Source organism: Salmo trutta, unplaced genomic scaffold (assembly GCF_901001165.1).
Source record: "Salmo trutta unplaced genomic scaffold, fSalTru1.1, whole genome shotgun sequence".
Classification (NCBI taxonomy): domain Eukaryota; kingdom Metazoa; phylum Chordata; class Actinopteri; order Salmoniformes; family Salmonidae; genus Salmo; species Salmo trutta.
This window is the reverse complement of record NW_021823098.1, coordinates 42,886-57,664: the sequence shown is the minus strand read 5'-3', so window position 1 is coordinate 57,664 and position 14,779 is coordinate 42,886. Positions and strand designations below refer to the sequence as shown.

General features: G+C 46.0%; 1 protein-coding gene across 1 annotated transcript; it reads left to right on the top strand.

Moving 5' to 3' along the window:
* Window positions 1–101: 101 nt before the first annotated feature.
* LOC115188818 (protein kinase C-binding protein NELL2-like) lies at window positions 102–14,306 on the top strand (the record flags this gene model as incomplete). The annotated part of the gene is made up of 3 exons (XM_029747664.1): window positions 102–278; window positions 12,537–12,764; window positions 13,778–14,306. Coding segments are annotated over 3 exons (447 nt in total), but the record flags the coding sequence as incomplete, so codon positions are not given.
* Window positions 14,307–14,779: the final 473 nt, after the last annotated feature.

Below are 14,779 nucleotides of genomic sequence, written 5' to 3'. Positions count from 1 at the left end.
AAAATATAGATTTTGAAAGGAAAAGCTTAGTCTGACTCTCTCTCTCTCTCTCTCCTCTCTCTCTCTCTTTCTCTCTCTCTCTCTCCCCCTCCCCCCTACAGTCTGGTCTGGTGATGTGTCGTAGGATGGTGTGTGACTGTGAGTCCACCACAGCCGACCTGTTCTGCTGTCCAGAGTGTAACCCTGGCCTCAGCAGCCAGTGTCTGCACCAGAACAGACTCATTACATACAGCAGTGGAGACACCTGGGTGGAGAACTGCCAGCAGTGCCAGTGCATGGTGAGTTGGCATGGACAGACACTGTAGAGAGATGTGGGGTAGTGGAGGATAGTACCAGTACATACTGAGTTACTGGGGTAGTGGAGGATAGTACCAGTACATACTGAGTTACTAGGGTAGTGGAGGATAGTACCAGTACATACTCAGTTACTGGGGTAGTGGAGGATAGTACCAGTACATACTGAGTTACTGGGTAGTGGAGGATAGTACCAGTACTACTGAGTTACTGGGGTAGTGGAGGATAGTACCAGTACATACTAGTTACTTAGGGTAGTGGAGGACTAGTACCGTACATCCTGAAGTTTACTGGGGTATTGGAGGATAGTACCAGTACATACTGAGTTACTGGGGTACTAGTGGAGGATACGTACCAGTACATACTGAGTTACTGGGGTAGTGGAGGATAGTACCAGTACATACGAGTTACTGGGGGTAGTGGAGGATAGTACCAGTACATACTGGGGGGGGGGGGGGGGGGATTACTGGGGTGTAGTTGGAGGATAGTACCAGTACATACTGAAGTTACTGGTGGCTAGTGGAGGATAGTACCCGTACATACTGAGTTACTCTGGGGAGTGGAGTGATAGTACCAGTACATACTGAGTTTACTGGGGTAGTGGAGGATAGTACCCCAGTACATACTGAGTTACTGGGGTAGTGGAAGGATAGTACCAGTAACATACTGAGTTACTGGGGTAGTGGAGGATAATACCAGTACATACTGAGTTACTGGGGTAGTGGAGGATAGTACCAGTACATACTGAGTTACTGGGGTACTGGAGGATAGTACCCGTACATACTGAGTTACTGGGGTAGTGGAGGATAGTACCAGTACATACTGAGTTACTGGGGTAGTGGAGGATAGTACCAGTACATACTGAGTTACTGGGGTAGTGGAGGATAGTACCAGTACATACTGAGTTACTGGGGTAGTGGAGGATAGTACCAGTACATACTGAGTTACTGGGGTAGTGGAGGATAGTACCAGTACATAATGAGTACTGGGGTAGTGGAGGATAGTACCAGTACATACTGAGTTACTGGGGGGTAGTGGAGGATAGTACCAGTACATACTGAGTTACTGGGGTAGTGGAGGATAGTACCCAGTACATACTGAGTTACTGGGGTAGTGGAGGATAGTACCAGTACATACTGAGTTACTGGGTAGTGGAGGATAGTACCAGTACATACTGAGTTACTGGGGTAGTGGAGGATAGTACCAGTACATACTGAGTTACTGGGGTAGTGGAGGATAGTACCAGTACATACTGAGTTACTGGGGTAGTGATGGAAGGGATGGAAATGAATGTAGTGTTCAGACCAGGCTAGTAGTGTTCAGACCAGGCTGGTAGTGTTCAGACCAGGCTAGTTGTGTTCAGACCAGGCTAGTAGTGTTCAGACCAGACTAGTTGTATTCAGACCAGGCTAGTAGTTTTCATACCAGGCTAGTCGTGTTCAGACTAGTAGTGTTCAGACCAGACTAGTTGTGATCAGACCAGGCTAGTAGTGTTCAGACTAGTTGTGTTCAGACCAGGCTAGTAGTGTTCAGACCAGGCTGGTAGTTTTCAGACCAGGCTAGTTGTGTTCAGACCAGGCTAGTAGTGTTCAGACCAGACTAGTTCTATTCAGACCAGGCTAGTAGTTTTCATACCAGGCTAGTAGTGTTCAGACTAGTAGTGTTCAGACCAGACTAGTTGTGATCAGACCAGGCTAGTAGTGTTCAGACCAGACAAGTAGTATTCAGACCAGGCTAGTTGTGATCAGACTAGCTGTGTTCAGACCAGGCTAGTAGTGTTCAGACTAGTAATGTTCAGACCAGGCTAGTAGTATTCAGACCAGGCTAGTAGTGTTCAGACAAGACTAGTAGTGTTCAGACTAGCTGTGTTCAGACCAGGCTAGTAGTGTTCAGACTAGTAATGTTCAGACCAGGCTAGTAGTATTCAGACAAGACTAGTTGTGTTCAGACCAGACTAGTTGTGTTCAGACTAGTTGTGTTCAGACCAGGCTAGTAGTATTCAGACCAGGCTAGTAGTGTTCAGACAAGACTAGTTGTGTTCAGACCAGACTAGTTGTGTTCAGACTAGTTGTGTTCAGACCAGGCTGGTAGTATTCAGACCAGGTTAGTAGTGTTCAGACAAGACTAGTAGTGTTCAGACCAGACTAGTAGTGTTCAGACAAGACTAGTAGTGTTCAGACCAGACTAGTAGTGTTCAGACCAGACTAGTAGTGTTCAGACCAAGCTAGTTGTGTTCAGACCAGGTTAGTAGTGTTCAGACCAGACTAGTTGTGTTCAGACCAGGCTAGTAGTGTTCAGACAAGACTAGTTGTGTTCAGATTATTTGTGTTCAGACTAGTTGTGTTCAGACCAGGCTAGTAGTGTTCAGACCAGGTTAGTAGTGTTCAGACTAGTTGTGTTCAGATTATTTGTGTTCAGACTAGTAGTGTTCAGACCTTGCTAGTAGTGTTCAGACAAGACTAGTTGTGTTCAGATTATTTGTGTTCAGATTATTTGTGTTCAGACCAGGCTAGTTGTGTTCAGACCAGGCTAGTAGTGTTCAGACCAGGCTCGTTGTGTTCAGACCAGGCTAGTAGTGTTCAGACCAGGCTCGTTGTGTTCAGACCAGGCTAGTTGTGTTCAGACCAGACTAGTAGTGTTCAGACCAGGCTAATAGTGTTCAGACTAGTAGTATTCAGACCAGGCTAGTAGTGTTCAGACCAGGCTTGTAGTGTTCAGACTAGTTGTGTTCAGACCAGGCTAGTAGTGTTCAGACCAGACTAGTAGTGTTCAGACGAGCTGTGTTCAGACCAGACTAGTAGTGTACAGACTAGTAGTGTTCAGACCAGACTAGTAGTGTTCAGACCAGACTAGTAGTGTTCAGACCAGACTAGTAGTGTTCAGACCAGACTAGTAGTGTTCAGACTAGTAGTTTTCAGACCAGGCTAGTAGTGTTCAGACCAGACAAGTAGTGTTCAGACTAGTAGTGTTCAGACCAGACTAGTAGTGTTCAGACTAGTAGTTTTCAGACCAGGCTAGTAGTGTTCAGACCAGACAAGTAGTGTTCAGACTAGTAGTGTTCAGACCAGGCTAGTAGTGTTCAGACTAGTAGTGTTCAGACCAGACAAGTAGTGTTCAGACTAGTAGTGTTCAGACCAGACTAGTAGTGTTCAGACCAGACTAGTAGTGTTCAGACCAGACTAGTAGTGTTCAGACCAGACTAGTAGTGTTCAGACTAGTAGTTTTCAGACCAGACTAGTAGTGTTCAGACTAGTAGTGTTCAGACTTGTAGTGTTCAGACCAGACTAGTAGTGTTCAGACTAGTAGTGTTCAGACCAGACTAGTAGTGTTCAGACCAGACTAGTAGTGTTCAGACCAGACTAGTAGTGTTCAGACTAGTAGTTTTCAGACCAGACTAGTAGTGTTCAGACTAGTAGTTTTCAGACCAGACTAGTAGTGTTCAGACTAGTAGTGTTCAGACTTGTAGTGTTCAGACCAGACTAGTAGTGTTCAGACCAGACTAGTAGTGTTCAGACCAGACTAGTAGTATTCAGACCAGACTAGGCTAGAGAATCTCTGTCTTTTGAACTATCACATGGCCCAGTTTTTGGTACTGCATGTTTGTTGGGCTAGTACCATGCCAGTAGATGAACCCTCAGCAGGCCCAGTGCCAGCAGAGTAGACACTGATTAGTTTTCAGTGACATACTGTATGGAGGAGAAAGAGGTAGACCCAGAATGTGGCTCTTGAGAACCCTGAGTGCGTCAGTGCTGTGGGTATTCAGACTGTTCTGGACTGGATGCTTCTGTCTTGTTGTTGTGAGACAAGGGCTTTAAAGTCTACCAATCCCAATGGAATCAGAAAAGTTCAGCGAACATATGGCAGTAAATCTCCCTGTGCTATCGACCGGTGCCAAGCTTGCCTCTCTGCCTTTCTGCATCTCTCTCTCTAGCTCTCTTTCTCATTACTCACTCTATGCCTTTCTTTGTCTCTCTCTCTGCCTTTCTCTCTGCCTTTCTCTCTGCCTTTCTCTCTGCCTTTCTCTCTCTCTCAAACTCAAGCTGCTTTATTGGCATGAAAACCATTGCATCAATATTGCCAAAGCAACAATGTAGACAACAATGTAGACAACAATGTTTACAACAATGTAGACAACAATGTTTACAACAATGTAGACAACAATGTAGACAACAATGTAGACAACAATGTTTACAACAATGTAGACAACAATGTAGACAACAATGTAGACAACAATGTTTACAACAATGTAGACAACAATGTAGACAACAATGTTTACAACAATGTAGACAATAATGTTTACAACAATGTAGACAACAATGTAGACAACAATGTAGACAACAATTTAGACAACAATGTTTACAACAATGTAGACAACAATATAGACAACAATGTTTTCAACAATGTTTACAACAATGTAGACAACAATGTAGACAACAATGTAGACAACAAACAAGACCAGAACAGCCCTTAGAACAGCCCTCTCTCTGTCTCTCTCTCTCTCTGTCTCTCTCTCTCTCTGTCTCTCTCTCTCTGTCTCTCTCTCTCTCTGTCTCTCTCTCTCTCTCTGTCTCTCTCTCTGTCTGTCTGTCTCTCTCTGTCTCTGTCTCTCTCTCTCTCTGTCTCTCTCTCTCTGTCTCTCTCTGTCTCTCTCTCTCTCTCTGTCTCTCTCTCTCTCTCTCTGTCTCTCTCTCTCTCTCTCTGTCTCTTTCTCTGTCTCTGTCTCTTTCCAGTCTCTCTCTCTCTGTCTCTCTGTCCCTCCTGGAGTGCAGCCTCCAGTAGAGAGCGAGAGAGAGAGTGAGAGTTAGAAAACGAGTCTTTCCTTCCCAGCAGCTTGAGTCTAAACCTCTAGGTGTGTTCTTCCATTCCCTCTCAGCCTAGCTAAACCATCCATTCTCTGAGGGCTCACTTCACATTTAAATGTCAAATTGAACCTTTATTTAACTAGGCAAGTCAGTTAAGAACAAATTCTTAACCGACGGCCGAACCCGGAACGACACTGTGCCAATTGTGCGCCACTCTATGGGACTCCCAATCACGGCCGTATGTGATCATCCTGGATTTCGAACCAGGGACTGTAGTGACGCCTCTTGCACTTAGATCACCTCAAGATGCTCCCATGGATAGTTCGCTTCATCTGCAAACATTCTCAACCAAGTTGTGGGGCTCTGATGAATAATGTCTTTGTCCAAATGGTTTGGATTATATAACTACATTTATAAACAGGGTGGGTCGAGCCCTGAATGCTGATTGCTTACAGCCATGGTATATCAGACCGTATACCACGGGTATGACAAAACATAAACTAATTATTATAAAACGAATTATTTTTGGTAACCAGTTTATAGTAGCAATAAGGCACCTTGGGGGGTTTTAGTTTATGGCCAATATACCACAGCTAAGGGACGTATCCAGAACAGCCCTTAGCCGTGGTATATTGGCCATATACCACACCCCCTCAGGCCTTATTGCTTAAATATATTCTGTTAAACAGCATAACGAAAAGTTCATTTAAAAACACACACACACTGATTGTAAGGAGACATAAAACCTAGTCTGAAGACTGAAAGCTGCTGAGTTGAGACAGTCGGTTCTCCCTCCAACTCACAGTTCCATGAGCCAATGAATTGCACCATGTAAGGTCCTGTATGTAGCTGGTGTAGAAAGTCAGGCGCAGGACAGCAGATATGAGTAGAACAACACCAGGTCTGTAAGGTCCTGTGTGTAGCTGGTGTAGAGAGTCAGGCGCAGGACAGCAGATATGAGTAGAACAACACCAGGTCTGTAAGGGTCCTGTGTGTAGCTGGTGTAGAGAGTCAGGCGCAGGACAGCAGATATGAGTAGAACAACACCAGGTCTGTAAGGTCCTGTGTGTAGCTGGTGTAGAGAGTCAGGCGCAGGACAGCAGATATGAGTAGAACAACACCAGGTCTGTAAGGGTCCTGTGTGTAGCTGGTGTAGAGAGTCAGGCGTAGGACAGCAGATATGAGTAGAACAACACCAGGTCTGTAAGGGTCCTGTGTGTAGCTGGTGTAGAGAGTCAGGCGCAGGACAGCAGATATGAGTAGAACAACACCAGGTCTGTAAGGGTCCTGTGTGTAGCTGGTGTAGAGAGTCAGGCGCAGGACAGCAGATATGAGTAGAACAACACCAGGTCTGTAAGGGTCCTGTGTGTAGCTGGTGTAGAGAGTCAGGCGCAGGACAGCAGATATGAGTAGAACAACACCAGGTCTGTAAGGGTCCTGTGTGTAGCTGGTGTAGAGAGTTAGGCGCAGGACAGCAGATATGAGTAGAACAACACCAGATCTGTAAGGGTCCTGTGTGTAGCTGGTGTAGAGAGTCAGGCGCAGGACAGCAGATATGAGTAGAACAACACCAGGTCTGTAAGGGTCCTGTGTGTAGCTGGTGTAGAGAGTCAGGCGCAGGACAGCAGATATGAGTAGAACAACACCAGGTCTGTAAGGGTCCTGTGTGTAGCTGGTGTAGAGAGTCAGGCGCAGGACAGCAGATATGAGTAGAACAACACCAGGTCTGTAAGGGTCCTGTGTGTAGCTGGTGTAGAGAATCAGGCGCAGGACAGCAGATATGAGTAGAACAACACCAGGACTGTAAGGGTCCTGTGTGTAGCTGGTGTAGAGAGTCAGGCGCAGGACAGCAGATATGAGTAGTACAACACCAGGTCTGTAAGGGTCCTGTGTGTAGCTGGTGTAGAGAGTCAGGCGCAGGACAGCAGATATGAGTAGAACAACACCAGGTCTGTAAGGGTCCTGTGTGTAGCTGGTGTAGAGAGTCAGGCGCAGGACAGCAGATATGAGTAGAACAACACCAGGTCTGTAAGGGTCCTGTGTGTAGCTGGTGTAGAGAGTCAGGCGCAGGACAGCAGATATGAGTAGAACAACACCAGGTCTGTAAGGGTCCTGTGTGTAGCTGGTGTAGAGAGTCAGGCGCAGGACAGCAGATATGAGTAGAATAACACCAAGTCTGTAAGGGTCCTGTGTGTAGCTGGTGTAGAGAATCAGGCGCAGGACAGCAGATATGAGTAGAACAACACCAGGTCTGTAAGGGTCCTGTGTGTAGCTGGTGTAGAGAGTCAGGCGCAGGACAGCAGATATGAGTAGAACAACACCAGGTCTGTAAGGGTCCTGTGCGTAGCTGGTGTAGAGAGTCAGGTGCAGGACAGCAGATATGAGTAGAACAACACCAGGTCTGTAAGGGTCCTGTGTGTAGCTGGTGTAGAGAGTCAGGCGCAGGACAGCAGATATGAGTAGAACAACACCAGGTCTGTAAGGGTCCTGTGTGTAGCTGGTGTAGAGAGTCAGGCGCAGGACAGCAGATATGAGTAGAACAACACCAGGTCTGTAAGGGTCCTGTGTGTAGCTGGTGTAGAGAGTCAGGCGCAGGACAGCAGATATGAGTAGAACAACACCAGGACTGTAAGGGTCCTGTGTGTAGCTGGTGTAGAGAGTCAGGCGCAGGACAGCAGATATGAGTAGAACAACACCAGGACTGTAAGGGTCCTGTGTGTAGCTGGTGTAGAGAGTCAGGCGCAGGACAGCAGAATTGAGTAATCAACGTATTTTACTCAAAAAGACAATTATACAAAGTAAACTCACGAGCCCACAAAGACGGACCGAATTACAATAAACAATCACTCACAAACACTACATGTGGAACAGAGGGTTAAATAATAAACAATCACTCACAAACACAGCATGGGGAACAGAGGGTTAAATAATAAACAATCACTCACAATCACAACATGTGGAACAGAGGGTTAAATAATAAACAATCACTCACAAACACAACATGGGGAACAGAGGGTTAAATAATAAACAATCACTCACAAACACAACATGGGGAACAGAGGGTTAAATAATAAACAATCACTCACAAACACAACATGGGGAACAGAGGGTTAAATAATAAACAATCACTCACAAACACAACATGGGGAACAGAGGGTTAAATAATAAACAATCACTCACAAACACAACATGGGGAACAGAGGGTTAAATAATAAACAATCACTCACAAACACAACATGGGGAACAGAGGGTTAAATAATAAACAATCACTCACAAACACAGCATGGGGAACAGAGGGTTAAATAATAAACAAGTAATTGGTTGAGTGAAGCCAGGTGTGATAAGACAAAGACAGAACAAATGGAAAATGAAAAGTGGATCGGCGGTGGCTAGAAAGCCGGTGACGTCGACCGCCGAACGCCGCCCGAACAAGGAGAGGGACCGACTTCGGCTGAAGTCGTGATACATCATGATACATACCTCCAGCTGTTTAATTCAGCCTTGGACGTTCTATGTCTCTAGCTCCTCAACACAGACAGAGAGACAACGCAAAGACAAGGCTGTGTGAAATACCTTGCGCCTGGCAACTCATTGTGTGTGTGCGCGTGTGTGTGCGTGTTCGTGTGCGTGCGTGTGTGTGTGTGTGTGTGTGTGTGCGTGCGTGCGTGCGTGCGTGTGTGCGTGCGCGCGTGCACGTGTGTGTGTGTGTGTGTGTGTGCGTGCGTATGTCGGTGTAATGAGATTTGTAAGTGCTTTATCCTTTGTGAACCAGGAAGCCGTAGAGACATAACAACCCAGTCAGCATCTGTTATGTTGTACTGGGTAGGAGGGGGGAGAGAGGGAGAAGAGAGGAGAAGGGAGTGGAGAGAAAGAGAGAGAAGAGAAAGAGAGAGAGACAGTGGAGAATGGGAGAGACTGACCCATTTCTCTGTGGCTCAGAGAGAAGACCTGGAGAGACTGGAAGAACTTTCTAGATCATACATACATGACTTGATACTTTACAAGGCTACAGTAGCTACAGTGGTTATCATGCTGTTCTTGTAGAGAATAAAGCTTTAGCTTATCGCTTTCTCCCTCCCGCCCCCGACAAAAATATTCCTATTAAATGTTGATTGCAACAAAAGGACAAGCAATGTAAATTAAGGTAGTGTTGTATTTTTTCTCCAATAGTAATTTGCATTTTAATATCTGTGCTGCTGCTAAATGAGGCATATCATTAATCATGAATAGAAAACAGTTTCAGGGTAGTTTGAGATGTGACTTGGTGATAAGGGATATGGATCTCTCAAACGCACACCCACGCGCACACGCACGCGCACACCCACACGCACACAGAGATTCAGACACACAGAGAGAGAGAGATTCACACACGCAGAGACATATACTCTCTCTCTCTGTCATGTTGCTAAATGCACATTAACACATTGATCCATAGTGAGGTGTCAGCCATCTACCAGACAGATTCATCTTTTAAACATTCACACTTTCAATTCAATTAAGGGCTCATCAATAATCTCTGGGGGAAAACATGAGAACAACTCTTCCAGGTAATCTCAACGCAGTGAGAAATGATTTAGGAGAGAAAGAGAGAGAGAGAGAGAGAGAGAGAGGTACTCTCAGCATTGCCTACTGTATGTGTTGTCTACTGTAGCAGGTCTGTTACTGTAGCACATCTAACTGTTACTGTAGCACATCTAACTGTTACTGTAGCACATCTAACTGTTACTGTAGCAGGTCTGTTACTGTAGCACATCTAACTGTTACTGTAGCACATCTAACTGTTACTGTAGCAGGTCTGTTACTGTAGCACATCTAACTGTTACTGTAGCAGGTTTGTTACTGTAGCAGGTCTAACTGTTACTGTAGCAGGTCTGTTACTGTAGCAGGTCTGTTACTGTAGCACATCTAACTGTTACTGTAGCAGGTTTGTTACTGTAGCAGGTCTAACTGTTACTGTAGCAGGTCTGTTACTGTAGCACATCTAACTGTTACTGTAGCACATCTAACTGTTACTGTAGCAGGTTTGTTACTGTAGCACATCTAACTGTTACTGTAGCACATCTAACTGTTACTGTAGCAGGTTTGTTACTGTAGCAGGTCTAACTGTTACTGTAGCAGGTATGTTACTGTAGCACATCTAACTGTGACTGTAGCACATCTAACTGTTACTGTAGCAGGTTTGTTACTGTAGCAGGTTTAACTGTTACTGTAGCAGGTCTGTTACTGTAGCAGGTATGTTACTGTAGCACATCTAACTGTTACTGTAGCACATCTAACTGTGACTGTAGCACATCTAACTGTGACTGTAGCACATCTAACTGTTACTGTAGAAGGTTTGTTACTGTAGCAGGTCGAACTGTTACTGTAGCAGGTCTGTTACTGTAGCACATCTAACTGTTACTGTAGCACATCTAACTGTTACTGTAGCAGGTCTGTTACGGTAGCAGGTCTAACTGTTACTGTGGCAGGTCTGTTACGGTAGCAGGTCTAACTGTTGCTGTAGCAGGTCTGTTACTGTAGCAGGTCTGTTACTGTAGCAGGCCTAACTGTTACTGTAGCAGGTCTAACTGTTACTGTAGCAGGTCTGTTACTGTAGCAGGCCTAACTGTTGCTGTAGCAGGTCTGTTACTGTAGCAGGTCTAACTGTTGCTGTAGCAGGTCTGTTACTGTAGCAGGCCTAACTGTTACTGTAGCAGGTCTAACTGTTACTGTAGCAGGTCTAACTGTGTTTCAGCTGATCAGTATTCCACTGAGTGTCTGTGGCCTTTATCCAGGGCAGTCCAAATGGAGTGAGGCAGGGGGAAAGCCATGTGAGGGGTTGGGGTGATGTGTGGGGGAGACTGGAAGGGCAACAGAGGGTTCTGAGATGGGAGGGCTGTAGTTTCTGACTTGTGAAGACTGTAGAGAGGAGGTCATAGCCGGAGAGACTGTTGATGAGATGGGAGGGCTGTAGTTTCTGACATGTGAAGACTGTAGAGAGGAGGTCAGCTGGAGAGACTGTTAATGAGATGGGAGGGCTGTAGTTTCTGACTTGTGAAGACTGTAGAGAGGAGGTCAGCTGGAGAGACTGTTGATGAGATGGGAGGGCTGTAGTTTCTGACTTGTGAAGACTGTAGAGAGGAGGTCATAGCCGGAGAGACTGTTGATGAGATGGGAGGGCTGTAGTTTCTGACTTGTGAAGACTGTAGAGAGGAGGTCAGCTGGAGAGACTGTTAATGAGATGGGAGGGCTGTAGTTTCTGACATGTGAAGACTGTAGAGAGGAGGTCAGCTGGAGAGACTGTTGATGAGATGGGAGGGCTGTAGTTTCTGACTTGTGAAGACTGTAGAGAGGAGGTCAGCTGGAGAGACTGTTGATGAGATGGGAGGGCTGTAGTTTCTGACTTGTGAAGACTGTAGAGAGGAGGTCAGCTGGAGAGACTGTTGATGAGATGGGAGGGCTGTAGTTTCTGACTTGTGAAGACTGTAGAGAGGAGGTCATAGCCGGAGAGACTGTTGATGAGATGGGAGGGCTGTAGTTTCTGACTTGTGAAGACTGTAGAGAGGAGGTCATAGCCGGAGAGACTGTTGATGAGATGGGAGGGCTGTAGTTTCTGACTTGTGAAGACTGTAGAGAGGAGGTCATAGCCGGAGAGACTGTTGATGAGATGGGAGGGCTGTAGTTTCTGACATGTGAAGACTGTAGAGAGGAGGTCATAGCCGGAGAGACTGTTGATGAGATGGGAGGGCTGTAGTTTCTGACATGTGAAGACTGTAGAGAGGAGGTCATAGCCGGAGAGACTGTTGATGAGATGGGAGGGCTGTAGTTTCTGACATGTGAAGACTGTAGAGAGGAGGTCAGCTGGAGAGACTGTTGATGAGATGGGAGGGCTGTAGTTTCTGACATGTAAAGACTGTAGAGAGGAGGTCAGCTGGAGAGACTGTTAATGAGATGGGAGGGCTGTAGTTTCTGACATGTGAAGACTGTAAAGAGGAGGTCAGCTGGAGAGACTGTTGATGAGATGGGAGGGCTGTAGTTTCTGACATGTGAAGACTGTAGAGAGGAGGTCAGCTGGAGAGACTGTTGATGAGATGGGAGGGCTGTAGTTTCTGACTTGGGAAGACTGTAGAGAGGAGGTCAGCTGGAGAGACTGTTGATGACATGGGAGGGCTGTAGTTTCTGACATGTGAAGACTGTAGAGAGGAGGTCAGCTGGAGAGACTGTTAATAATGAGATGGGAGGGCTGTAGTTTCTGACATGTGAAGACTGTAGAGAGGAGGTCAGCTGGAGAGACTGTTAATGAGATGGGAGGGCTGTAGTTTCTGACTTGTGAAGACTGTAGAGAGGAGGTCATAGCCGGAGAGACTGTTGATGAGATGTTTTTGTCTCCTTGGGTTGAAGTTGTGGTGCTTTGAAAATAAAATGGACAATAAAGCATCATTGTTCTTGTTTTTGTCCCAGAGTGGAGAGGTGGACTGCTGGCCCGTTTCCTGCCCTCCAGTGGTGGACTGTGAGTTTACCCAGGTGCCCGAGGGGCAGTGCTGCCCACGCTGCGTCACCGACCCCTGCCAGGCTGATACCGTCCGTAACGACATCACCAAGACGTGTGTGGACGAGAACGGACTGACGCGCTTCAGCGGAGCCGCCTGGACCAAACACAGAACAGAATGCACCCTCTGCCAGTGCAAGGTGAGACAGAGAGGATCATGGGAATACACACACAGACAGTGAGAGACAGACACACATTGATATACTGTATGCACTCACACATACTGATGAATGGACTTATACAGACAGACAGATACACCGACACACGTTTACACACACAGTGGGAGCCTGACACACACACACACACACATTTACACACACAGTGGGAGCCTGACACACACACACACACATTTACACACAGTGGGAGCCTGACACACACACACACACACACACAAATGTACACACACAGTGGGAGCCTGACACACACACACACATTTACACACAGAGTGGGAGCCTGACACACACACATTTACACACAGAGTTGGGAGCCTGACACACACACACACACACATTTACACACAGAGTGGGAGCCTGACACACACACACACACACACATTTACACACAGAGTGGGAGCCTGACACACACACACACACACACACATTTACACACAGAGTGGGAGCCTGACAAAGTCAGACACTTCCAGAAAGGGGTGTAGGTGAACAAAAACCCTTTCAGACAGGAACAACAACCTGAGTCAGTTGAATAACAATCAATCTTCCTTTTTAGACAGGAGTGCTGAATGACTGATGAAGCACACACACACTCACTCACACACACACACACACACACACACACACACACACACACACACACACACACACACACACACACACACACACACACACACACACACAATGAGTTGCCAGGTGCAAGGTATTTGACACTCCTTTTCTTTGCTCTCTCTGTCTGTGTTGGAGGAGCTGGAGACATAGAACGTCCAAGGCCTTTCAGACAGAAACAACAACCTGAGTCAGTTCAATGACAACTCCTTTTTAGACAGCAGTACTGAATGACTAAAGAAGCACACACACACACACTCGTTATGTTCACGCACTCACACACACACAATGCAGACATTGCAATTGAATGCTCCTTGCTTTGAGTGACAGCTTCTTCTCTCTCTCTCTCTCTCTCTCTCTCTCTCTCTCTCTAGAACGGACATGTCTGTTGTTCAGTGGACCCCCTGTGCCTTTAGTCTGGCTCAGACAGAAAGATAATGAGAGAGAGCTCTACAGTGCATCTATCTTTGTACAGTCTCTGCTTTAATAAGAACTGAAACCCCTCCCCCAACCTTTTAACGTCTTTATACCAAATACCACCTGAACCCACCATTCCCAGTGGATGGATGGCCTGCCAGCCCAACTCCAACCCCTGGTATCCATGGACAGACTAGTGGATGGTAACATGTTGTGAAATAAAGTCATTTCTTCTGATTGTGTTGAGAAACCTAAAGAAGTATCTGTATTCAGTGTTCATCCCTTTCTGCCCATCTTTTATTGTGAAAAGTAATGTTCTGGACTTTCTCCACCCCTTTTCTGTGTACGTTCAGTTTTCTTGTTTGCTTCTGTATTATGGACTTCTGTTTGTTCAGGGTTTAATTGAATTTATTTGATGGCTTGGTATCGTGTATTGATGAAATTAAGATGTCCATTAAAAAGTGGGACTGGTTTGCCCTCTCTGTATGCGATGTCGGTTTGTTTTATAATTCCACTCCTTCCCTATGGAGCTGAGCTGAGGGGGAGGCTGCCATGAAAAACTCTGTGTGTAATATGCGTATCACTGCATGTCACGTGTCACTACAAACTGATCCACGTGCTGTTTACTTAACGCTGTTATCTCTCTTTCTTTCCATCACATATTTTCTCTCCATAACACCTGAATCTCTCTCTTACTCTTTCTTTCTCTTTCTCTCTCTCTCTCGCTTTCTCTCTCTCTCTTTCTCCCTCTCTCTCATAAATTATCTGTGTACAGTAGATCTGAATCCCGTCTTGGAGTAAGTCCATATGTGTGAAATATCTCAGTACCAGCCACCATAGACAAGGCTGGGATACGCTGGCCCACTTTTATCTCTCCTCCCCTCCCTGGTGACCATTTGTTGGTTTAACTCTCTAATCCACAACAGTATTATTGTGGATAAACGGCAGAAATGATTGAA